Here is a 26,021-nt window from a genome sequence, read left to right as displayed (position 1 = left end):
ATCGACACAACGCGTTTGCCCACATGTTTTACAAAACATGACAACTTCTGAACCGTTTGTGATAGAAACGAGCTGTAAAAAGCATCTGAATTGTGAGATTCTCTGCTTTCCGAGGGTCATTGAATGCTGTCTCCATGACAACAAGGGACTGTATAGGGTGCGTGTAATCACGTGGTACAGGAACAGACGCCAGAGTCACTGGCAAAACTTTAACTGCTATTTTCTCAGGTTTTAGAACGGAACAAGAGAGTGAAAGATCGTAATTCAAATGGCCACATCTCGAAAACCATCAAATGTAGGACTCTGACTAGGGGATCATTTTAAAGCTTATTTTCTAATCTTTCCATTGATACCAAAATCTCAACTTTGGGTCACTGTGACTCATTTTGATGGATCAGGTCACATATCGTCTGGAACTCTCAAACTTTGACAAGGACGTGGAAAAGGATCAGAGGGCAACCCCCAAGGACTACTGATGATGATGATGATGATACAGTGATGAAGAAAGAGGCTGTGGGTTAGATTTCTGAAGGTCTCCGGCATGAGCATTTGAAGATTACAGGTGAAGATGCACGTTCCTTGTTGCATGTGCATGCATGTGTAAACACGTATAAGCCTCCCAGTCTGACTTCCTGTTTCCTAAGTAACAGAGTCAATAGGCCAACTGTTGTTCCTTGCAGTGTTGTTCATAAGCAAGGTGGCTGCCAGCGTATGAAACAAGTCTTGGACCCCAAGATCCCGGACCATCCCCGACACCTTCCCATTATGGTCTGCCAGGTAAGTTTTTTGAAGCAGGAAAAGAAATCTCCTGGTTGTCAGCTTCATCACAACTGTGATACAGTTTTTGGCTCAAATCCATTGGTAAGTACTCCTTATAGTTCTTGGGAATTGAGCCCCCAAAGCCCCTTAAAACCCCACCATCACCCCTCGATACCCCTCCTGACATGCAGCTGTCAGGCTTCCAGGCGGAGTCGAACCTAGTAGTATTCCTCATAGTTCTTGGGGTTGAGGCAGTACAGGATTCCCCCACCAAAAGAGAAGATGGTCCCGCCCCAAGCCAGACCGTATCCCCAGTTGAACTCGTGATAGATTCTCAGGTTGATGCTCTCGATGAACTTGATGGGGTAGAGGACCAAGCTGCAGGCCTGGAGGACAACTGGAAGAGACACAGAAATGGTTAACTTGTTATTGTATCGGGTGCTAATTAGCAAGCGTTAGCGCTGCTACAATAACATGGTGAGTAGGCTAATGGTTAACAATAAGCTATGGCAGTGAATGTTGGACTCTACAAGGTTGTCCCTTGTCCCCAATCTTGTTTGTGGTATTCATAGAAAGGATCTCAAGGCACAGCAAAGGTGAGGAATTAGTTTAGTTTGGGAGATTCATCAGAACATGACCTCTAGCGTTCACCGTCTAATGCCTGGTGCAAAACTCTGGAGTTGTTTTCGAGGTAAATTCATGTAAAACCTCTGATGCACGTTGCCTTCAGGGACAGTTTTTCATCATCAGTCTCTGTATTTCCCTCTAAAACAACTCTGTGTGGTAACGTTGTGTTATTATCTCATAGCGTGGTGAATGTGCAGCTCACAACTTGTCCACCAGAGCGTTGTGGAGTTGTTGGATTGTGTATTTGATGAGTTTGATGATGCGGGAAACCAAGAAATCCCATAATGAGCCTCCGTAGCGCAGCTCTGAGCAGCTCACGGCTCTGCTCCGCCGTTCTAAAAATAGCTTGCACCGGCAATTAAAGGTAACGAACCTACTGCTATGACTATAGGGATTATGGCAATGGGCCAATTTGCCAAAAATGTTGAACTATCCCTTTAAGGGTACATCCATGTGGGATATGCCAGAAGTGGCTGGACTTATTTAATTTTTTCTGGAACAATTTCGCATTTCGGGGCTTCAATACAAGACGGACATTACATACGAGCAGCATGGAGGTATCTGGATGTTTTTTGGTGTGTCTTTTTGTTACGAAGACAGTTGGTATCCATTAGCAACCGTTATATGGACATGCACTGCTACGCCGAGACCCCCTGTAACTCAGAGAAGCCACAGAGATTCTGCATGGGAGCTACATGCCCTTTTAGGGGGTTATTTAACTCTTTAAGCACATTTTTATAAGAAATTACAGCTGACCAGAGAGGAGAGGGAATCATGGTTTGGAAAAGGTAATGCTAGAAGAAGGAGAAATGAGACAAAGTTGGACTAAAGGTTCAAATTGGCCGGATTCGGGGAGGGGAAAGCGTGGGGGAGGGGTAAAAAGGTAAATGTTTAAAGAGGAAAAGGGAGAGATGGATGGCAGCACAATAAAGGAGAACACATCAATCATTATCTCTTCAAAGGGAATTTTTCTTGCGGGACCATAATAAACAAACTCGGGCACTTTCCAGCACGAAAAACAAAAACCACACAGAATGCATAATTTCCAGAAACCGGCAAACAGGGATAGTCAGGAAAAACAAACCTTGAAAGATGTGTTTGGTTGCTGACAAGTGTGTGTGTGTGATCTATCATTCACTGAGGCTTCCTTTTATAGTCCATCCAAAAAACTGTCAGATAGTGTTTTATTGTTCGTTTGTTTGTATGCTAAGAATTCATAGATTCAAGATCCCTGTTTCACCACTTTTGGTGAGGTAATGATGATTAATGAAGGCACATTTTGGTTTTAGTCTACTTGCCAGCCCATAGGGCCCCATTGTGAACCCGGAAATGTTGAGTACCCCTAGGTTTTATGTTAGAAATAGATAGTATGGGTCCCCAGTATTCAGAAACTGCCGGATGCTAACTTATATATATTGGGCAATTAGCATAATTGACATAATTAGCATAAATTAGCATAATTGCCTATATGGGCAATATTTCAACAAAATTGACTTGGCTGATCTGGGCAATATTGGAGTGGTTTTAGGGGTTATTGATGATGCTGAATCCATTTCTGACATTTTCAAAATTCAAAATGGCTGTCTAAACCGGAAGTGACCATTTGAAATCCATCAAAATCGGCCCACTGGTGGTTAAAATCTGGTCACTTCCGGTTTAGACAGCCATTTTGAATTTTGAAAATGTCAGAAATGGATTCAGCATCATCAATAACCCCTAAAACCACTCCAACATTGCCCAGATCAGCCAAGTCAATTTTGTTGAAATATTGCCCATATAGGCAATTATGCTAATTTATGCTAATTATGTCAATTATGCTAATTGTCCAATATATATAAGTTAGCATCCGGCAGTTTCTGAATACTGGGGACCCATACTATCTATTTCTAACATAAAACTTTGGGGTACTCAACATTTCCGGGTACTCATTGTTGGCAAGTAGAGTATTTGATTTGTATATCAGCCTTACAAGATAACATTGGTATTTTTTCACAAGGTTTCCCATTTTAACTTCTTTAACTCTATTTTTCAAACTTTCATTTCATTTTCTAACAACTTTGACCTCTCTAGCATGAGGACTTGTTTGGCAAAATACTGTATATTTCCGTCACTCTTCCTGGCTAATGTAGCTACACTTATGGGATGGACCTGGTGTGACTATGAATGAGCAGCTACGGGGACATGAAAAATTGCTGTGTCATAACCAAAGTAATTTTAGGAATTGGGAGAGATTTGTTGTTGTAATGTTCCCAGTTTTCTGCCTTCTGTTTATATGTTTAGGATCAAATGTCATCTGTCATCTTTGTGTGACATCAGCCCTGATTTCTTTGTACATTTTATACTTTAAACTATTGAAATCCAATATTTTTTAACTGACAGCCATATTAGACAGAATATATGAATTCAAAGACTTTAAAGAAACATAACAGTATTGAGAACCAGTGGGAATTTTACTTCACACTCACAATCTTTTATTGAATACAACTCCTTTTTTTTTTACTTCAGTTTTTTAAAACTAGTGTACAAAAAGCCTGTGAAATAACAGAAAACATCTGAGAATGAGTTACATTCTTTAAAATTACTGCATTATACATATATAGTACTTTTCAGCTTACTTCAATTACATGCAAATCTATGAAACATTACAGTAATTAAGGACAAGGATATTTTACTGCAATTTTACATCTTTGTTTGGAAACCGTTTTTATTTTTATTTTTTACAGTGTACGTTTCCCGCAGGGGTTTGGGCTGAGAATTATTGCTCCTTAGTCGGACCAAGTCGGTCGGACCGGCTCCGTTTGTAACTTTAGTAGGCAGCAAAGACGTAATTAGCTCCTCTCCAAAGCTCCTGACTTGAACCAGTTAAAGGGATACGCCAACATTTTTTTCCCGTGTCTTGCCTCACTCCCGAGTCCATGACCAGCAGATAGACACCATCCTTTCCACTGTGCGTTCAGTAACAAGGGAGATAGAGCCGTATCGCCGTAATTAGCTTAGCTCAAACACTGGAAGTGTATGGGTAGTGTTAGCCTGCCTCCTACCTGATTTCATTTTAGCTCTAAACTCTGTAAATATATCACTTTATCCACATTTCAAACATGTTTAGGTGAGAAAGTAGCCGTTTAGATCAGCAGTGTGTCGTTAATTTGTCTAAATACCAGCTGTTTACTATTTTGTTCGGACGAATTCCGCGCTACTCAAGCTAGCCGTTGTGACCAACGCACTTCCGGTTACTTTCACAAAATAAAACACCCGTTGCCCTTTACATACAGAAAACCATGACGATAGAATTTGTGCTTTTACTTTGAAATAGGAAGCTAACCTACCCTCGATGTAGCTAGCTTGAACCAAAATAAAGCGTCTTTGCTTGAACCCTCCGTTTTGACCGATCTGGTCCCGTTAGCGGCATTTGACCGCTCAAGATGCCTTACCGAAGAGTTTTGTCAGCTCTGAGACCAAGATCGGTCCGTTTAGAGTTGCTGAAGAGTTTCTCTGATGACTTTAGGTGGAGGCAGGCTAACACTACCCATACACTTCCAGTGTTTGAGCTAAGCTAATTAGCGACTTTAGGTGGAGGCAGGCTAACACTACCCATACACTTCCAGCGTTTGAGCTAAGCTAATTACGGGCGATACGGCTCTATCTCCCTTGTTACTGCACGCACAGTGGAAAGGATGGTGTCTATCTGCTGGTCACGGACTCAGGAGTGAGGAAAGACACGAAAAAAAAAATGTTGGCGTATCCCTTTAAGCACTGGCACTAGCACCAGGTTCTTTTGGGTGGAAAAGAGGTATGAAAAGAGGTTTCAAACTAAACACATAGGCTACAGCTGTGCAAAAACTAAACATGCATCCAAGAAAATGAAAATATGAAGATTATTCCAAGAAGTGAGAATGGAGAATTTGATTGGGGCTGACTCATGAAATGAAACAGACAGGCATGACGGCGCCTGCAGCAACAACCCTGCTGGGCCTGAATCATTAAAAATAAGACTTCTTCTAAATGAGTTGGAGGGAGAGAGAGTGTGTGAGTGTGCGTGTGAGTGCAGACATTTGAATGCATGTCAGTTTCCAGTGTGATTACCCTGCAACCTTCCAGTTAACTTGTCTAAATTGGCTAATTAAGTAATTTTATCTGTGTGTGTGTGTGACGTTAAGTATGAGTATTTTAATGCATAATGAGTGGCCTTCAACCCTGCATGTGTGTGTGTGTGTGTGTGTGTGCACTGACCTGCAGCGAAGAGCATGAAAGCAACGGGTGTGTAAAATCGCCGTCTTGTGCCGATGCACACCGCAACCAGAGCGACCAGGAATGACATCAACACCAGGGCCCCGCCCCCTAGCAACAGGGCCAGGGTAGCAACCTGCCAGTCTGGGAGAAGAAGGAAGGAGGGAGGGAGGGAAGGATGAGGGAAGTTGGACAAAAAAAGGTGTTATAGTTAGACATAATAGACACAATAAGTGACCTGAATGCAACGTTTAGGAAACAGCTGCACAACAATGAAGATTCTTGAAAAAAATGCAATAAAGCAAATGCATACCAGAGCTAAAAATGAAATGCACGAGATCTCGAGGGTGGCCTGGGAGGAGAGACAGAGCCACAAGACACATGTTATACATCACTGCCTTTACCTTCATTAAAGGATAATTTCCGTTTTTTACAACCTGGACCTTATTTCTAGCATAAAATACGATCATTTTCCTCCCCCAGATAACTTTGGTGTCATTTGGAGTCGTTTTGACGAAATGAGCCCCAGTGGAGCGGCGCGTATATTAGGGCTGGACGATTATGGAAAAAATAACAATCACGATTATTTTGATTGATATTGAAATCACGATTAATAAACACGATTATTAATTGATTTTGAAAAAAAGTATTTATTGAGCCACCAAAACTCAACTTTAAATATAACTTCAACTGAGGTTTCACTACAGGCTTCTTCTGGCTTCAGCGATGAACGAATAATACCAATACCAATGTAAAAACAATAAATAATCCACATCCAGTGCCATTTAATTACTCGGATACCATTTCACTGTGCTTTTACAGCACAGCAACGTGCATACACGCTGCGCGGCGGCAGCACATTCATCGTTTTTCTTCGATTACAGTGTTTTCATGATCGTGTGAAGCCAAAATCGTAATCACGATCAAAATTCAATTAATCGTCCAGCCCTAGTGTATATCCGTATGATGCGAGAACACGGGGCAGCGCAATGCAGCCTCTAAATAACACATTATCTGCAGAGAAACTCCTTCATTTCACCAAAATTTAGTTGTGATAGGCTAGTGCTATTCCCCTCTGAGTCCGGGGTTAGCTGTTATCAACATCCGGGGTCTGTAGGTTGACCTGCTGACCTCTGACCTGGATGATGTCATCTCTGAGCGCCACACAGCGCGGCTCATTCTGATAATAATCATTCTGCTTCGACATTCGGGTCCATTTTTATCTCAACCAGCCGGAGCTTTAGTGAGTCCAGGTTGAGGAGAGGAAGCCTGTGGAAGCTGAACTTCATCCAGCTGCTCATTTTGTTCTGACAAGTCAGAAACACGCAGAAACCAACCGTAGCATTAGCGGTAGCAAGTTAGCCGCGCCGGGCAGCGGTCGGAGATGACATCATCCAGGTCAGAGGTCAGTAGGTCAACCTACAGACGCAGCATGTTGATAACAGCTAACCCCGGACTCAGAGGGGAATACTGCCCCGCTAAGCCAGACCGCAGTAACTACGTGAAAATTCCAAATTGAGTTTTTCGTAAAATTGAACTTGTCAATAAATGTTTTATCTTGTGTAACATTTTCAGCGGTCAATTTTGCTCAGTTTTAGAGATATGAGGTATGAAAAATTGCAGTAGCCTAACTACAAAATCACTCTTGAAACTGAGCCAAACCGCAGTAACTACAGTTTCCCTGTACTTCAGCTGTAGTTACTGCACTCTACTACACACTAGCCAGTTACAGTAGCTAGCTAACATTACTGTAGCTTCGGCAGGTTAGCACAAGCACAGAACTCTTTAGCTAAACACTGGACATTAAATGTTAGCTCACTAAAGTTTGTAGGCTACTGTCAAATTATTAATCACTTTTGAGGTGGTCAAAGTTAGTAATTAAGTAATGAAAGCTGGAAGAAAACAACAACACTGTAGTTACTGCACTTTGCCTCAGCATTACCTGTGTATTTATTTAAGGAAACCTGGCAGCAGAGCGCAGTATCGGCTTTTTAGGGGTCAAATGTAAAATATGTGGTCATATATTTAATTGCATGAATATTACTTCATGAAAACCTGTCAAATCTGTATTTTCACTAATCTACCTACAACACATTTGGAAGGCAAATCAAAAAACTTTAAAGCCATTTTTCTCAGTTTCACTGTTCGCGTAGGCTAGTTACTGCGGTCTGGCTTAGTAGGGCAGATATAGCACTAGCCTATCAGAACTAAATATTGGTGAAATTAACGAGTTTTGCGGCGGATAATGTGTTATTTAGAGGCTGCATTCTGCTGCCCCGTGTTCTCGCATTATACAGATATACGCGCCGCTCCACTGGGGCTAATTTAGTCAAAACAACTCCAAATGACACCAAACTAACTAACTAACTAACTAACTAAAGTTGTCTGGGTGAGTAAAATGATCTTATTTTATGCTAGAAATAAGGTCCAGGTTGTAAAAAACGGAAATTATCCTTTAAGTCTGATGATCTGAGGCAGAAAGAGGACAGACGGAGGGATGTGTGAGTGGTGACAGGAAGTAAGGAAATAGGTTAGGAAGGTGGAGGGAGAGGGAGAGCACAGGTACATGGATGGGGGGAAAAAAAGACTGGGATTTGGAATAAAAGAGAGAAGGAGGATGGAGATGTAGAGGGAAGATGAGTGGAATAGAAAGATGTAAGATGATGCAGAAAATGATAAAAGGTGAATGGAAGAGGAAGAGAAGAAGATGAAAAAGGAAAAAGGAAAAAAGACGAAAGCAATGGAGTAAAGGAAATAAAGAAAAAAAGAAGACAAAGTTGGATAGAAAAGAGGGGGATGAGGAGGAAATCAAAAGATGTAGTTCAGGAAGCAGCGAGGGACAGAGGGGAGGAAGGGAACTAAAGATGGATGACAGTTGTGAATGAAAGAGGGGGAAAATAATAGGACTCACAGGAAAGGATGGAGGGAGGAAGAGGATGAGTGACGGAGGATGGGATGAATAAACGAGGAAAAGGTAAGATGGATGGCTTAAGTTAAGAAAAGGGGCATGAATAAGATAAAGGCAATAAAAGAACGAGTGGATGAATGGATTGAGGGAGGGAGAATGGAGTGAGTGAGGAATGATGGAAGACGGGGAGAGGCAAGAGGCTGGCGGGGAGGGGAGGAAAAGAAGGTGAAGGTGAACGAATAAAGGGCAAAAAAGAAAGAGTAGAGACCAAAGGGGGAAGAAATGAAGGTATGGAAAAACTAAAAAAACAAAACAAAGGGAATGGAGGAACAAAGGAAGTGACAAGTTAAAGTGAGATGAAGGCAACGAGGCGACAAGCGAGGGATCAGGGTGAAGGCTGATAAAAGAGGAGTGGCATAACGTTACAAGGACAGAGAGAGGGCAGTGTGGAGAGGAGGAAGAGGAGGAGGGAAAAAGGAGGTGAGGAGGGTGTGATGGGGCTGGGGACGGAGCGGTGCTGAGTGAAAGTAATGAAGAGAGAAAGCACTTAGGACCGGGCCGTATACCTGAGCTGACAAAAAGCCTCGGCTAAAAAGCTTTGCTGGCATCCCATCAAAAACCTGTCCCAATATATTATATAGGCCTACACACTAAAAAATGCTGGGTTATCTCTGTAACCCAATTTCTGAGTTATCGGTGTTGAGTTAAATTTTTGGTTTGTTTTTCCAGAGTGTAACCCATTTTCAGGGTTATAGGGCTATGAATTTAACCCAATTCCTGGGTTGTGCAAGTAATTGGGTTATTTTTCAGTGAGTAAACTCATTTGTTGGGTTGGGTTGGGTTGGGTAATTCTGTGACTTAAAGTGATAGTTCACCCAAAATTCAAATTTCACTCATTATCTACTCACCCTCATGTCAACTAAGAGCTGTGAGAATTTTCAGAGTCCTCCGTTCCTTCTCTGAGTTACGGGGGGGGGGGGGGGTCCGCGCAGCAGCATTTGTCCATATAATGGTTGTCATTGGATACCAACTTTCTTCGTCCAAAAAGACACACCAAAAAACATCCAAATACCTCCATACTGCTCGTCTGTAATGTCCCTCTTGTATTGAAGCCCCAACATGAGAAATTGTTCTGAAAAAAATTAAATAAGTCTATATTTTAAGCTCGTTTGTAGCGGAAGCTCCCAGTGTCTCAGTTCACTGCTCTTCAATTTCTCATGTCGGGGCTTCAATACAAGAGGGACATTACAGACGAGCAGTATGGAGGTATTTGGATGTTTTTTGGTGTGTCTTTTTGGACGAAGAAAGTTGGTATCCATTCACAACCATTATGGACAAATACTGCTGCACGGACCCCCCAGTAACTCAGAGAAGGCACCGAGGACTCTAACTATCCCTTTAACTGGCTGGTTCATTTGAAAAATGCTGTCCGCGCACTACAACATTGGGTTATTTTTAACCCAACTATCGGGTCGAGCAAGTGCTTTATACATGACCCAATAGTTGGGTTAAAAATAACCCAACGTTGTAGTTAGCATAACCCAACTCTTGGGTTGAATATTCAACCCAAAAAAGGGGTTTGTCCTTATTTGAACCAGCAGTTGGGTTAAAATTGGGTTATTTTTTAACCCAACAGTTTTTAGTGTGTATATCGCACATATGCATGCATGCACACACACACACATCCATTGAGGGACCTACATGCTCACGTATAAAGTGAGAGTTCAAATGCAGCACAGATGCAAACAAAGGTAATGAAAAGATGGCATGGGTTTGGACGAGAGCTGGAAACATTAGGACTTGACACAAAAGTGGGGGGCCGGGCCGGGGCAAGTGGGGGCCGGGGCAAGTGGGGGAAAAACACTGGAGGGGTGTAACAGAAAGCAAAACATACTGATCAATCACATACACCCCAGCAAACACCGGTGTACAAGCAACACATTGTAAAGCCCTGTTTCCACTGCAGGAACTTTAGGGTCATTGGGCCGGGGTCGGGTCCTAGTATATATCAGGGGTTCCCAACCACCGGGCCGCTAGGGAGACAATGAAAATATATATAACCGTTTATTTTGTCTAATTTACACTTGCGGTTGTTTTATATGGGAAATTTTGCCACTTCCGTTTGTGCATCTTCCCAGCACTGCACATTTGACAGACAGGTCCACAAGGGTAAAAGAGTAAAAAACACACGTTGCCGGGAAAGACTCGATAATGAGACGACAGAAGACCCGGCGACTTATTTATTTTCATTTTTCATTGACTTTTTACTTTCTCCTGTTCTGTTTGTATTCTATGTTTCTTTGTTTGTTTGGTATTTTCTTTTCTTTTTTCTGTTTGTATTCTAGAGGGGGGGGGGTTTATGGGGAGGGTCGGGACCTGGATTAAAAAAAACAAACAAAACCCAAAGAAACTGTACGAGTCAGTCCATCACTGATATTGTTTCAGGATGGATATTTTTGCCGCTGTCTTTTTGTGTTAATCAATTGGAAATAATAACATATCTAAAGGGATAGTTCACCCAAAATTCAAATTTCACTCATTTTCTACTCACCCTCATGTTGACTAAGGGTTGGGAGAAGTTTAAATTTCTCATGTTGGGGCTTCAATACCAGAGGGACATTACAGACGAGCTGTGTGGAGATATTTGGATGTTTTTTGGTGTGTCTTTTTGGACGAAGAAAAGTGAGCTCAGTTCGCAACCGTCATATGGACATGCAGTGCTGCACAGATGAGCACAGACTATATTCACCTATATATGCAGCTATATGGTCATCTATATGTTCACATATATATATATGTACCTATATATTCATCTATATGTTCACATATATGCACCTATATATTCATCTATATGTTCACCTATATATGCACCTATATATTCATCTATATGTTCACCTATATATCCACCTATATATTCATCTATATGTTCACCTATATATCCACCTATATATTCATCTATATGTTCACCTATATATCCACCTATATATTCATCTATATGTTCACATATATATGCACCTATATATTCATCTATATGTTCACATATGTATGCACCTATATATTCATCTATATGTTCACATATATATGCACCTATATATTCATCTATATGTTCACATATATATGCACCTATATATTCATCTATATGTTCACATATATGCACCTATATATTCATCTATATGTTCACCTATATATGCACCTATATATTCATCTATATGTTCACATATATATGCACCTATATGTTCATCTATATGTTCACATATGTATGCACCTATATATTCATCTATATGTTCACCTATATATCCACCTATATATTCATCTATATGTTCACATATATATGCACCTATATATTCATCTATATGTTCACCTATATATGCACCTATATATTCATCTATATGTTCACCTATATATCCACCTATATATTCATCTATATGTTCACATATATATGCACCTATATATTCATCTATATGTTCACATATATATGCACCTATATATTCATCTATATGTTCACCTATATATCCACCTATATATTCATCTATATGTTCACATATATATGCACCTATATATTCATCTATATGTTCACCTATATATGCACCTATATATTCATCTATATGTTCACATATATATCCACCTATATATTCATCTATATGTTCACATATATATGCACCTATATATTCATCTATATGTTCACATATATATGCACCTATATGTTCATCTATATATTCACATATATATGCACCTACATATTTACATATACATGCACCTATATGTAAACTGCAAATAGGTTTCATATACGCACATACATATATCCTCATATAGATTCTTTCCATGTGGGTAGTTATATATTATTATATTATGGTGAGTTGTAACAAAGAATGTATTAATTGAATTAAAAACCATGTGGCTGTCTACAATCGTTTTTATATTATATGTGTAATGTAAACAGAAGAACATACGTTCATAATTGTAACTTGTAAAGACAAATGAATACATAATCCCAAAGGCTTCAGTTGCTTTGTCTTGCCACTGTGTATTACAAAATATATACAATCAGCTGAACTCCTTGAGGATATATAGTATAGTAGCTTTTATGGGATGAACTTCAAACTGCAAGTTCAAGATAAAACATCAATGAGCCACATCTGACAGAGAAACGTAGCTGTCGGTGCCAGCGCACAGATAACACAGTATACTGCAGAGCTATTTAAGGGAATTCAATTTTTCATTTTACAGATATGCGTGTGGTCTAAATGCAGGCAACGCCTAAGTTTCCTGCTCCACTGTGGTAAAACGCTCATGAAAGATTGATGGTGGAAGTGAGAGATAAGGGAAGAGGAGAGACGTTGAGGCAGAGGGAGGGAGATAGGGTTGAAAGATGAGATGCAGAGGTGGATAGCGATACGCAGGGAAAACGGCAGGAAATTAAAGATGAGGGAGAAGACGGTAGAGAGTGACAGAAAGAGGAGAGAAGAGATGAATAAAAAGATAAGCATCTTGTACCAAGGAAACTGGTTTTCAGTTTGAATGATGCTGCTGATGAGGAAGGTGACACCCGAGGCCGTTTCCCCAGACAAACATCCCTTCAAATGTTTCCTGGTAAAAACTCAATTCCTATTTTTAGTGATCCGCTCATGTGCATATGTTTGCTTCGGCTTTTTTTAGTGAAGTCCTTAGGGCGAAAACTTTGAAATTCACTTGAAGTCAGCTTTAAACACAACCGCACTGAGGCAAATCAGATTCCCCCATGAGAGTTGCCCAAAAAAAAAAATCCCTGAGGCAGGCAGATTGAGGTGGTAGGTGAAGACAAAGCTCTATAGTGATGAACATGTTCAAATTACACATTTAAATACTTGGAAATTCAAAATTTTTGGATCATTGTTGCAGGATTTTTACTTTTTATTCTTTTTCCATGTCACCGATTTATTTGTTACTTCACTCTGTAAGGTACAGTAGCGTAGCATAAGACTGAAAAGACGGACAGAAAATCTGAACCATGTGTGGCTGAGAAAAGTCAAATGAAGCAGTAAATGTGATAAAATCCATCGTTAAATAGTCTACTGCAGGAGATTCATATACAATCTAACATATCTCAAATGGTTTCAATACTTATTTCACTCAATTTACATTAAAATTTTAGTTGTGTTCTGCCATTGTCTGAAAATAATCAGCAAAATGAATGATTTTATCACAAAGTTGTATTGTAGCCTACTGTATAATATAATGTATAATATATAAACACCCTTTCTCTTCATTTTCTGTTATTTCTTCCCATCTGAATTGGGATATCAATAACATTTACCTAATATAGCATGTCATCCATTCACTCCCTCACATATATTGTTGTTTCCCACATACATATTGTGTCGCTCTGTGGACAAATTCTCTTTTTCACTGGCACAGAGCAAATGCCTCTCACTGTAATGTGACTGTTTGCCATGTGAGAGGATTACTACATTGCACTGTCACATTAAAGCAGCCCCGAGCTGCCACACTGATTTGCTGGTCCAGTGCTCTGGGTGTTTGTATCCAGTACAGAACTTATAAAGTTACTTTACCACTTCAACCACGAGACTAAGTAGTAACACTGTCAAAGTCAGTGACTCTGTTGGCCTATCACAGCAATATGTAATTATACTACACGAGAAGAGACATTAAAGCAGAAGTAAGTGGTCCGGTGGTTTTGGCTAATGCTGCGTTCCAGGCAGGCTTTTGAAATCGTAAATTACAGCTTCAAGTCACGACTTACAACTTTGTAGCGTTTCAGGCAACCCACTCGTGTTTCTCCGACCTGTTTTACCTGTGAAAGTCACTATAACGGCCACTCGTAACTTCTGACCCGTGAACTCGTACCAGATCGAACTGGTACCACTTCACAGGTCGGAAAAATACGAGTTTCCTTGAACGCACCATAACAGTCCTCGTCGCTACGTCACCACATTCATGGCGTTCCTTGGCTGCACACACAGCCCTGCATGCCGTTCTCTCTCCTCATTGGATAAAGGTTGTAGGATACAAGGAAAGTTTTCTCCTGGGCTCAGAGCAGAGCAGAGTGACTGACAGACCCGTGTTTCAGACCAAACACTCTATAGAAGTGATTGCTGTCGGAAGATACAACTATTTAAGACTTAGATTAACACAAATATATCACTTACTTCTGCTTTAATATTCAGTGGCAAGACAAGGTAAATGTCTTACAGTATCCTAGATGCTAGATTACCTTGATCATCTGAATTGAATTATTGTTGGGTGTTGCTATGCTGTAACCTGGGGCTTGGTGCTGCTGTAATGTCAGAACCACAGCCGCGATGCTTCGGTCAGCGACTTGACAGCGGTTTTAAAATTTATTGAGCTTAGCTCCGAGAAGACACCCTCAGTGGAAAAGTGCAGCTCAGTGCGATTTTGGTTCAACAGCAGTGTAGGCTAGGACTAAATGTGTGTTTTTTTCCTTGAAATACCTGGCTTAAAAGAGGCAGGACTGTGTTGAGACACACAAAAAGAACAGATAGCTAGCTGTATGCCCTAAGGAGTTCACTGAATTCACCGAATCTGACAAAAAAATGTATTGGAATAGAATCAAATACAATTTTGTGCATTTATACCCATACATAATTTAGAATTTCCTTCTTTTAAAGACAGCATGCTGCCGCTGTGATACCATAAGTGCTTTGAAGAAGCCACAATGAACTAAATAGATTATGTATGTTTGTGTACACGCACATGTCCTCGATGTGTGTGTGTGTGTGTATGTGTGTATATGTGTGTTTTGGGGAAGCTGTAGGTTTCTTTTCCTATTCCCCTGTCTATCTGTCTGTCTGTCTGCTTACAGAACTGAATGCCACATCATTTCCCATTCCTTGTTCAGCTGCTACAAATAGAACGGGCGTCTCGGGGGGGCTCGCTGAGAGGAGAGATGGAGTCATGAAAGGAGAAGGAAAAGAAGGGGGTGATTGGAGAAGGAGAAGAGGGGAAAGAGGTTTTGGAAAGAAGAGATGAAGATGGAGAGGGCGAAATCACAAAGGTAAAATGATTAGCATAAATGTAACAATGGAGCCCACAGGGAAGAGAGGAAGAAAGAGAATGACAAATAAACAAAGACGAGATGAAAAAAATGGAAGGAGGATGGAGGACTGAGAGAAGGACAATTCATTCAGGCCAGGCGAGTAAAAGCGAGGCGTGGATCGATAGACTGATAGAGAAAGATGAGGAGGGGAGTGAGCAGTTATGGAGGTTTTTAGGTCTTCAGTGATGAATGTTCTCAAATCTGTGACAACAAAGACTGGTGGATGTGGGTCAGAACGGACCACAACATGGGCTTCAAATCCAATCTCGCCACAAAATTGGCATTTATTCTTTAATGCATGAACAGTAGGCCGACTATGCATGCAACATCGGTTACTACACTGAAACCAACTCAAGTGTTTTGTAACTGAAGGAATACAAATATTTGAACTTTAAACCATCTCCAATTACTCCAAAGCTGTTAAATTAAAATTAAAATGTAGCATAGTTGAGCTAAAAATCCTGCATAGCTCCTCTTTAAAGTGATACACCAAAACATTTTTCATGTCTTGCCTCACTCCAGAGTCCATGACCAGCAGATAGACACCATCCTTTCCACTGTGCGTGCAGTAACCATGGAGATAGAGCCGTATCACCTGTAATTAGCTTAGCTCAAACACTGGAAGTGTATGGGTAGTGTTAGCCTGCCTCCACCTAAAGTAGCTAATTAGCTTAGCTCAAACACTGGAAGTGTATAGGTAGTGTTAGCCTGCCTCCACCTAAAGTAGCTAATTAGCTTAGCTCAAACACTGGAAGTGTATGGGTAGTGTTAGCCTGCCTCCACCTAAAGTCACTAATTAGCTTAGCTCAAACACTGGAAGTGTATGGGTAGTGTTAGCCTGCCTGCTACCTGAGCTGAAATCAGCAGTCAGAAGCTGATTTCATTTTAGCTCTAAACTCTGTAAATATATCACTTTATCAACATTTCAAACATGTTTAGGTGAGAAAGTAGCCGTTTAGATCAGCAGTGTGTCGTTAATTTGTCTAAATACCAGCTGTTTACTATTTTGTTCGGACGAATTTGGCGCTACTCAAGCTAGCCGTTGTGACCAACGCACTTCCGGTTACTTTCACAAAATAAAACACCCATTGCCCTTTACATACAGAAAACCATGAGGATAGAATTTGTGCTTTTACTTTGAAACAGGAAGCTAACCTACCCTCGATGTAGCTAGCTTGAACCAAAATAAAGCGTCTTTGCTTGAACCCTCCGTTTTGACCGATCTGGTCCCGTTAGCGGCATTTGACCGCTCAAGATGCCTTACCGGAGAGTTTTGTCAGCTCTGAGATGAAGATCGGCCCGTTTAGAGTTGCTGAAGAGTTTCTCTGATGACTTTAGGTGGAGGCAGGCTAACACTACCCATACACTTCCAGTGTTTGAGCTAAGCTAGGCTAACACTACCCATACACTTCCAGTGTTTGAGCTAAGATAATTACGGCGATACGGCTCTATCTCCCTTGTTACTGCACGCACAGTGGAAAGGATGTTGTCTATCTGCTGGTCATGGACTCGGGAGTGAGGCAAGACACGAAAAACGATGACGTATCCCTTTAAATTGGCATTATCTGCTAGCATGTGCAAATAGTAACTCTTGCTTTCCTCCTTTTGCTGGATGCCAGGAACTGTCAGAATGAGCCACGTTCTTCATATCCCATTCAAAAAGCATTTCTAGTGCAGCATCATCAGTATCTCAGACAGCAAACAAATCTTCTCTCAAGGTCAGATGAATGACAAAGCTGTTGGTAGAAATGGAAAAATGTTTTGTTTTTCACAATTCCTTGTTGTTCCATTTGAAGCCAGATGGAACAGACTTGGTTTGCTGTTGACAGAGGAAAGAAAAGGAGAGACTACGAAGCAAAGAAAGAGTAGAGACAAAAAGAAAGTAGGGTGGCAGTAGGTGCAGACTGCAGAAATGACAGACTTTTGGTGAGACATTCAAGACCTGACCTTCTCAGGCTCTAGTTCCACTGCGGTTCAGGAAAAGTAGTTTAAAGGACAATTCCAGGCAAATTCAACTCGGGGCTGTATGTTCCTATCATTTTAGGTCTAAAAGAAGGAATCTGAAGATTTTCAGTTTAATGTCTCCTGTTTTGCGGTAGTTGTGTCTGTCCCCGCGTCGCCACGGCAGCAATGAATGGGAGTGGATGTAAGTTCTGCTGTTTAGGCTGTTTCCATCCCTCAAAGCCACAGACAGCGTCAGATGGAGACTCAAACATGCACCCAGAAGTTTATTTACTTCAACAAGCCGACATGTTTGTAAAACTAGATCTAATTCAAAGTTTCCCGGAGTCTCGCGCGAGACCCAGTTGCCGTGCTCGGTGTGTTCAGGTGCAGTGGGAAAAGCTACCGTTTGTGTCATAAACACAGTAATATCAACTCTTGACTTGCTTCAAGTAAAAAAAACTTCTCGGTGCATCTTTGAGTGGCCACCTGACGCTGTCTGTGGAAAAAAATGTACACTTGAAGCAAATAAAGAGTTGATATTCCTGTGTTTATGACACAAACGGTAGCTCCTACTGCACCTGAACACACCAGCACTGCAACTTCGGGCTCGCGCGGGAGACTTTGAATTAGATCTAGTTTTACAAACATGTCGGCTTGTTGAAGTAAATAAACTTCTGGCTGCATGTTTGAGTCTCCATCTGACGCTGTCTGTGGCTTTGAGGGATGTAAACAGCCTAAACAGCAGAACTTACATCCACTCCCATTCATCGTTGCCGTGGCGATGCGGGGACAGACACAACTACCGCAAAACAGGAGACATTAAACTGAAAATCTTCAGATTCCTTCTTTTAGACCTAAAATGTTAGGAACATACAGCCCCGAGTTGAATTCGCCTGGAATTGTCCTTTAAGAGAACACTGCTCTCATTGCCCCCAACTTCCCCTACACTGTGTTTTAACGTGCACACCCGCTGTCTCATTCAATGTTCTTCTGCTCGGCTGTTAAACGACTGAATGAGCACGAGCAGTGATTTGATAGAAGCTCATTAATCCTAATGTTACCTGCTAACGAGGCAAACGATAAGTCAGGCAGCTGGTTGACGTCACGTTTTAGTTTGTCATTTTACAAAAAAAATGTAATTGTAATCGTAATCGATCGGTTAACGGTTAATCATGTGCATCCCTAATAAGTCTAGGTAAAACTACATACTGTAAATATATATAAAAAGGAAAATATGGTTAGCATTAGCTAAAACTTGCTGTTTAACTTTGAAGTACCTACAAATTATTTTATGATTATATGACTTTTTTTTAAAAAAACAAACAAAAAAAACAACAACCATGAAGATATTAAAAATCACGTTTCCACCTACATTTGTTGAGCCATACATTACTTATTAGAGGTCTGGGGGCATGCGTATAAAACAATTATAAAACCTATTTTCATATTACATAAACACATTTTTCATAAACCTACAGACCTAAAAACTCAATGATCTTGTCGAATATAAAATTGCTCAAATTATGTATAAAGTAAATAATAATCTGCTTCCAGAGGATGTTTCAGACTCGAACCAATAAATATGAACTAAGAGGGACTTATGTGTATACAAAAGCAAAAGTATGAACAAATGTGAAACAAAGATGTAGATTCAAAAAGTTATTTAAAAATAATAGTATAAATAAATATAAAACTGAATTGTAAATACCAGTGTGCTCATAAACTGCTGTATGTAGAATATGCAGGTTTTTTATCTGTCAAATTTTTAAAAAAAAATTTAGTGAACAGAAAATGTTAATTTAAGAATGGTAGGCAAAATACACCTTTTCGGTCAAAGTGCATTGTATTGCTTGTTGTCTTTGTGTTTTGTTATGTATCTATACTTTTATATTTGTCTATTGTACTTGTTTTTACAAGACCAAAATAAACCCACTAAACTAAACTATTGTTTTTGTATGCATTGTTTCTTCCTGACATACTGCAGAATTCATGAAGCCTGTTTACACCAGTCAATGGAGATGCACCCGTGAGTTAAATGAAATATACTGTATGCTTCTATTTAACAAAACTGTACAAAATATCACAGTTGGTGGGACCAAGACGTCAAGGCACGTATAACAAAAAAAATAAAAATAAAGATAAGAAAAGAAAAGAAAAAACCCTGTTTGGGAATCGATAGGGTTGCAAAATTCCAGGAATTTTCAAAGTTGGAAACTTTCCATGGGAATTTATGGGAATATATGGGAATATATACGAATAAACGGGAATAAATCCGAAATTTTGTAATATTTTACTCAACATTCATCATGTCAGTAAAATAATTGATTGTTCATACAAGAATTAAATTATTAAATTCAGTTGAAATGTTTTTTAATTGTATTATTTTGCATGGATGTCTGCTTATGACAAAACTAAATATTTGCATTTATATTTGGATATGATACAGTTTGTTTAAATTACCCCCAATTTCCAGTTAATTCCCATAAATTCCCATAATTCCCAAGGAGAGTTTCCAATTTGGAATATTTCTATATTCCCCAGTTTAACTTCCCATGGAAAGTGGGAATTTTACTGGAAATTTTCCACCCTTTTGCATCCCTAGGTATCGATCTTTCCCTAATCAATATTTTTAGCAGTATGGTGGCTCATTAGGTTAAAAAACAACCTGCGAGCTCTAGATTTAGCAAGAAATTGATTCAGTTTCACATTACAACAACTAGCAGATTGTTGCAGTAATGGAAAAGGACGAGCCAGTTGAACAGAAACTGCTTCTTTTTCTTTTAGTTTGTCTCTGGAAAAAGCACAAACAGGGAGTGATTTATTTAGTTTGTAAGATAGATCAATGTATGTGCATCGGAAAAGAAAAGCTCACACACTTCCAAGCTGATGCACCAAGAAAGACATCTAATTAGAGAATCACTGGCAGCACCGGGAGAAAGGAAAGGAAGGACCGAAAGTTGTGGTTGCAAAGTGTGCCAGCATTACTGTGTGTGTGTGTGTGTGTGTGTGTGTGTGTGTGTGTGTGTGTGTGTGTGTGTGTGTTCCTGGGCCCTGGGAGAGAAGGTGCAGACATGCAACAACAGAAAAATCAGAGTGTGACATGAAATATTCAGCTGGCTTCAGAGGAGACCGTCCAGAAATAGGTCTGCTGCACAACGCGGTGGTAGCCTCTTATTGGCACAGACCCACACACACACACACGCACACACACACACACAGACACACAATCATGTCCCGCAGACACATGAGCACAGACTGGTCAAATATGAGACAGATGGATTGCTACACAGCCAGACAGATGTGTCAAATAATCTCATTTAAACTGAAACACCCAGGAACTCTGTCTCCCTAGAAACCAATGCAACATCAAAATCAAAAATGACACATAACAAATGAGTCCATACAGAATTGTAAAGCATTAGGACGGTGAACATGCTTTTACACTGAAGGTGGTGGCTAGGGATGTCACGATTATAGATTTTCTTGGTACGATTATTGTCAGAGAAATAATCACGGTGTTACGATTATCACGATTATCATACCCAGGGGGCAAAATCCCAGTTTTTTGAAAAACGGACACGGAGCGTTGTAAAAGGTTTGACACCAGAAATGATCTGTAGGAAGTTGAAGGATTAAAACCTGGGTGGACAACCTGGTCAACTAGCTGCTGGAAAGCTACAGGGGACAAAACCCCTTTCTGGGGTCGTTTTGCTGGCGAAATGATGTAAATGCAAATATTTAGGTACTACAATGGCATAAATAGTCATACAACTATAACATTTGGCAGAGAGTATCTTGACACATAGGGGGAGGCAGGAAAAAAAGAGTCTGGGGTTTGTTGCAACTCAATTTTAAGATATCACCCTCAGCATCCCAAAAAAGACCAAAAAAAGTACTGTTCGCCTGACAAATTCTCATGAAAATGATTATTTTTCAGCACTTTATGGAGAATATCTATGCTTAACATGTATATAGAAAACTTCCTTAATTCATAAGCTTCCATTTGAGTCCAAGATAGCCTTTCTACTAGCTACTGGAAAGCTACAGGCTGTCTCCAAACAATGCAACACCTGTTGTGAAAAACTCCATGTTAACTGGCCTGATCAGAAACCTTCTATTTCTGGTCTCCCCAAAGTGAACAGAGAGATAGACAAGACCGTTGGCCACAGCTAGGGCTGGGTATCGTTTAAAAATTTTCGATACCAGTACCGATACCAGTACCCTTAACACGATACCGATACCAATTGAGTACTTCATTCGATACTTTTTTTCAACTTCATTAGATACTAATCATGTGAAAAGAAAGCAATCGGTTACATGAATGTCACCACTCCTCCCCATTCAAAAGATTTTTCACGAGGGATGGGCAATGAATAGTCCTTCAATAAAAAAAATAAAAAATAAAAAAAAAAGTTTATGAGACAATCATCTTGTATGAAAAAATGTAAATGTCTCATTTTCACTGGCGCAGAAAGAGAAACATGGAAAGACTCCACCAGAAAGTTCTGTGTGAAACTCTGTCAAATAAAAAACAAATGAAACTGAGCTGCAGTGCAAACTCTGCACGGTGCGGATTCTGATTAGAAGCGGCTGGAAAATATTGATGTAATAGTTTACACCGGGAGAGGAGACTTCCTCGTTTAGATGAGCGCTCATTACGTAACGAGGGCTTCATTGAACGGTACCGCTGTGATCAGAAGCAGTAACGGTGAGTCTCAATGTCCGCGATTTCATTTTTAAATGACAGGCAGCTGTTCAGTCGGTGATTTAAAACGATCGATTAGCGGTAGCGCCGCTTCGCTACGAGCGGGGAGAGAGAGGGGAAAAAAGAGAGAGAGAAGGTGCGTGTGTGTGTCTGTGTGCGTGTATGTGGGTGGCGGTGGCGGCGGGGGGTTCAGGTGCCGCTTCTCATTTTAAAAGACGGACAAGAGAGAGAGAGAGACCCGCTTCACCGCCGTACAAACTGTTGTTGTTGCGGTGGGTAGACCAATCACACCGCGCATTGAATCTAAGAACACTTGCAGCGATTGGCTGCGAGCAAAACCATAGAAACAGTCTTTTTTTTTTCTTGATCTGGGTACACAAAGTATCGATTGCAAGTATCGATTGACAGGCGCAGTTTCGATACTACTTGGTACTGGGTTGTTTCGGTCGGTACCTGAAAAGTATCGAGTACCGATACCCAGCCCTAGCCACAGCAAGTGGGGCTTTGGAGATAGAAAGGCTATCTGGGACTCAAATGGAAGCTTATGAATTAAGGAAGTTTTCTATATACATGTTAGGCATAGATATTCTCCATAAAGTGCTGAAAAATAATAATTTTCATGAGAATTTGTCAGGCGAACAGTACTTTTTTTTGTCTTTTTTGGGATGTTCAGGGTGATATCTTAAAATGGAGTTGCAACAAACCCCAGAATGTTTTTTTCCTGCCTCCCCCTATGTGTCAAGATACTCTCTGCCAAATGTTATAGTTGTATGACTATTTATGCCATTGTAGTACCTAAATATTTGCATTTACATCATTTCGCCAGCAAAATGACCCCAGAAAGGGGTTTTGTCCCCTGTAGCTTTCCAGCAGCTAGTTGCCCGGGTTGTCCACCCAGGTTTTAATCCTTCAAGTTCCTACAGATCATTACTGCTGTCAAACCTTTTACAACGCTCCGTGTCTGTTTTTTTGCTTTGCCCCCTGGGTATTATGCATTAATTAATTTCACAACACTATGTATGTGTAAAATCAAATATAGTCTAAATAATCACAATGCTCTATTAATAAAGGACCAATTATATTCCCCAGGGGAATTAATTGTCATCTTTACCAAATGTTTAAGTCTATTTTAATCGTTTTTTTTGTTACAAATGACACACAAACTTTTAAATTCCTACTGATTCAATGTTATATTAGATAAATGGACCAGTATCTGTACATTTACCTTTTACTTTGGCGCACATTTGCCAAGATGGTTCTGACATAATCATTTTTGGAAAGTGACGGTATTTAGGAATCTTTGCGATAAATTAATTGTGGCGTTTAATACCGCGATTAATTGTGAAAGCAAGTAATCGTGACATAGTGGTGGCAGCTTTGCATGGTGATCACTATGATTCTGCATATCTGTAAGCAGGGCCGTATAGCAGAGAAAGGTGATGATAACTCTAGGGGCCCAGCGCCCAGTAAGGGCCCCACAAAAAAAAACCTAGTAGTCTAATCTATGTATGACTGAATTATTCTGCTTAGACCCTGACAGGGCCGTTGCTAGGAATTCTGGGCCCCCTTAAAGAATACTAAAGTGGGCCCCTCCCCCTAACTTTTCCAGTTTTTTCCCTTAGACTACGTATGTATTATCGTTTTTTATTTAGCCTTCTTTGTTTTGATGCTAATGCAGCATTACACTGCAAAAACTCAAGTATCTTAGCAAGAATATTTGTCTTATTTCTAGTCAAAATGTCATTTCTAGTCAAAACAAATCTCATTCTACTTAAAATAAGACTCATCATATTAAAAGTAGCTTGTTTTTAGACACTTTTCTTTTTTACTTCTTTCAAGTAGAAAAAATCTGATAGTGGAGAAAGTTTTTCTTCCTTATTACAAGCACAAAAAACTTACTTTCACTGGCAGATTTTTCTATTTATTGTGAATTTAAGTGAAAACTATCTAAAAACAAGTAAATTTTTAGGTGATGAGTCTTATTTTAAGTGGAAAGAGATTAGTTTTGACTAGAAATGAGACATTTGGACAAGAAATAAGACAAATATTCTTGGAAAGATGTTGAGTTTTTACAGTGTACTATGAGTATTAGTCAGGGTCTTAAGCAGAATAAATCAGTCATACAAAGATTAGACTACTGGGGTTTTTTATGGGCCCCACTGGGCGCTGGGCCCCTAGAGTTATCATCACCTTTCTCCCCTATACAACGGCCCTGGACCCTGACTAATACCAGAGTTTCCCCACACATGCATTTATTCCGCCACAACAGAATTACGTCCGCCACAAATAGATTTTTCTTTTTTCCTTTTCTTTTTTTTCCGGCAATGTAAACTCGTTCCGTTCATTCATCTCCGCATAGCGCTGCTCCGTATTGGCATTCTCTCTCCCTCTATCACACACACAAAGTAGGCTTAATATAAATAAAAAATGATGATACATACGTAGTCTAAGAAAAAAAGTGGAAAAGTCGGGGGGCCCACTTTAGTATTCTTTCAGGGGGCCCAGAATTCCTAGCAACGGCCCTGCATATGTAGTCTAAAGCCCTATTCGCACGGGATTAGTTTTACCTGGGGACCTCTGGTAATGTGTAATAATTGTAAAGTAAAAATTCCCCCACAAATTTCCGACTATATTTCACCAAAGACCGACGTCCCGTGGTAAAACTAGTCCCGTGTGAATCTGCATCTCAGTAATTGAGGGGCATTTTTTTTGTTCTTCCCCGGTTGAAACCACAGCTACTGTAGGGTTGAAACATGGAGGCTGCGGTGGAAATTATGAGCGGCATTTTCAAAGGCGTTTAGGTGCAAACACACGGGCTGGTATCGGTGCTGGAGACACATTTAAATAAACAGCTCAGATCCATAAAAAGAGCGAAATTTCGGAGGATATTGAGATGGATGACATGCAACAGGTTTAATACAGATGCTGTGACGGCCCGTTATTGCGACAACAACTGCACTGTTGTGAAGTCACGTTGCTGCTTTGACATTTTATTTACATTTGCTTGGCACATGGATGTGACAGCAGCGGATGTTACAACGTGCAGCTTTGACGTCGTATCGGAGCCTTAATGTCAGTAAATTTGAGTAAAATACAGACTTCACTTATCCCGTGCGAATGCACCGCAAGAAACACAGACGTGGGGGGGGTAATTTACAAATAGACGTCCCCAGGTAATACTAATCCCGTGCGAATAGGGCATAAGAAAAAAAGTGGAAAAGTCAGGGGCCCACTTTAGTATTCTTTCGGGGGCCCAGAATTCCTAGCAACGGCCCTGTCAGTCTGTAATATATGATATATACTAACTAAATGCATCTCAGGGCTGCAACTGACTGTATTTTCATTTAGTTTCACTTTCATTCCTTCTTTTTTTCTGCATCTTTCTTAAAATGATATGACACATTGTATGAGAAGACTTCGCAGAGCAGCTGTTTACCTGAGCGCAGCGGTGAGGTAAACAACAACAGCTCTTTAGTTTACCTGAGCGCAGCGGTGAGGTAAACAACAACAGCTCTTTAGTTTACCTGAGCGCAGCGGTGAGGTAAACAACAACAGCTCTTTAGTTTACCTGAGCGCAGCGTGCTGCTGCACTGCCAGCTCTCCGTGCTCGCGGGCTTCCAGCAGGACTCCCACAGGGACAGGTAGTACTGGTCGTCGGCCGTCACCCACGCGGGGCTCATCACGGCGCCCACGTCCAGGCACAGCGCGAGGAAGACGCACACGAGCCCGACCAGCTTCAGCGGCGTCAGCGGGGAGGCGCGCGCCGCCTCGTCCGTCTCGGGGACAGCGGAGGACAT

At 40.6% G+C, this 26,021-nt stretch overlaps 1 protein-coding gene across 2 annotated transcripts; it reads right to left on the bottom strand.

Annotated features, from left to right (window-relative positions):
• Positions 1–716: 716 nt before the first annotated feature.
• LOC146991027 (transmembrane protein 47-like) lies at positions 717–26,021 on the bottom strand. 2 transcript variants are annotated; one of them, XM_085803647.1, is made up of 4 exons: positions 25,793–26,021; positions 5,927–5,965; positions 5,617–5,757; positions 717–1,156 (listed from the first exon to the last, which is right to left on the bottom strand). In XM_085803647.1, exons 1-4 carry the CDS (start codon positions 26,019–26,021, stop codon positions 978–980), a joined length of 588 nt encoding a protein of 195 aa, XP_085659773.1. In that variant the 3' UTR covers positions 717–977. The 2 variants fall into 2 exon arrangements, with proteins under 2 accessions (XP_085659773.1, XP_085659780.1); XM_085803654.1 differs by lacking the exon at positions 5,927–5,965.

This window comes from Trachurus japonicus, chromosome 2 (genome assembly GCF_045865225.1).
Source record: "Trachurus japonicus isolate A0001 chromosome 2, Traja_1.0".
NCBI classification, from domain to species: Eukaryota; Metazoa; Chordata; class Actinopteri; order Carangiformes; family Carangidae; genus Trachurus; species Trachurus japonicus.
This window is presented reverse-complemented; position numbering and strand designations above follow the sequence as displayed.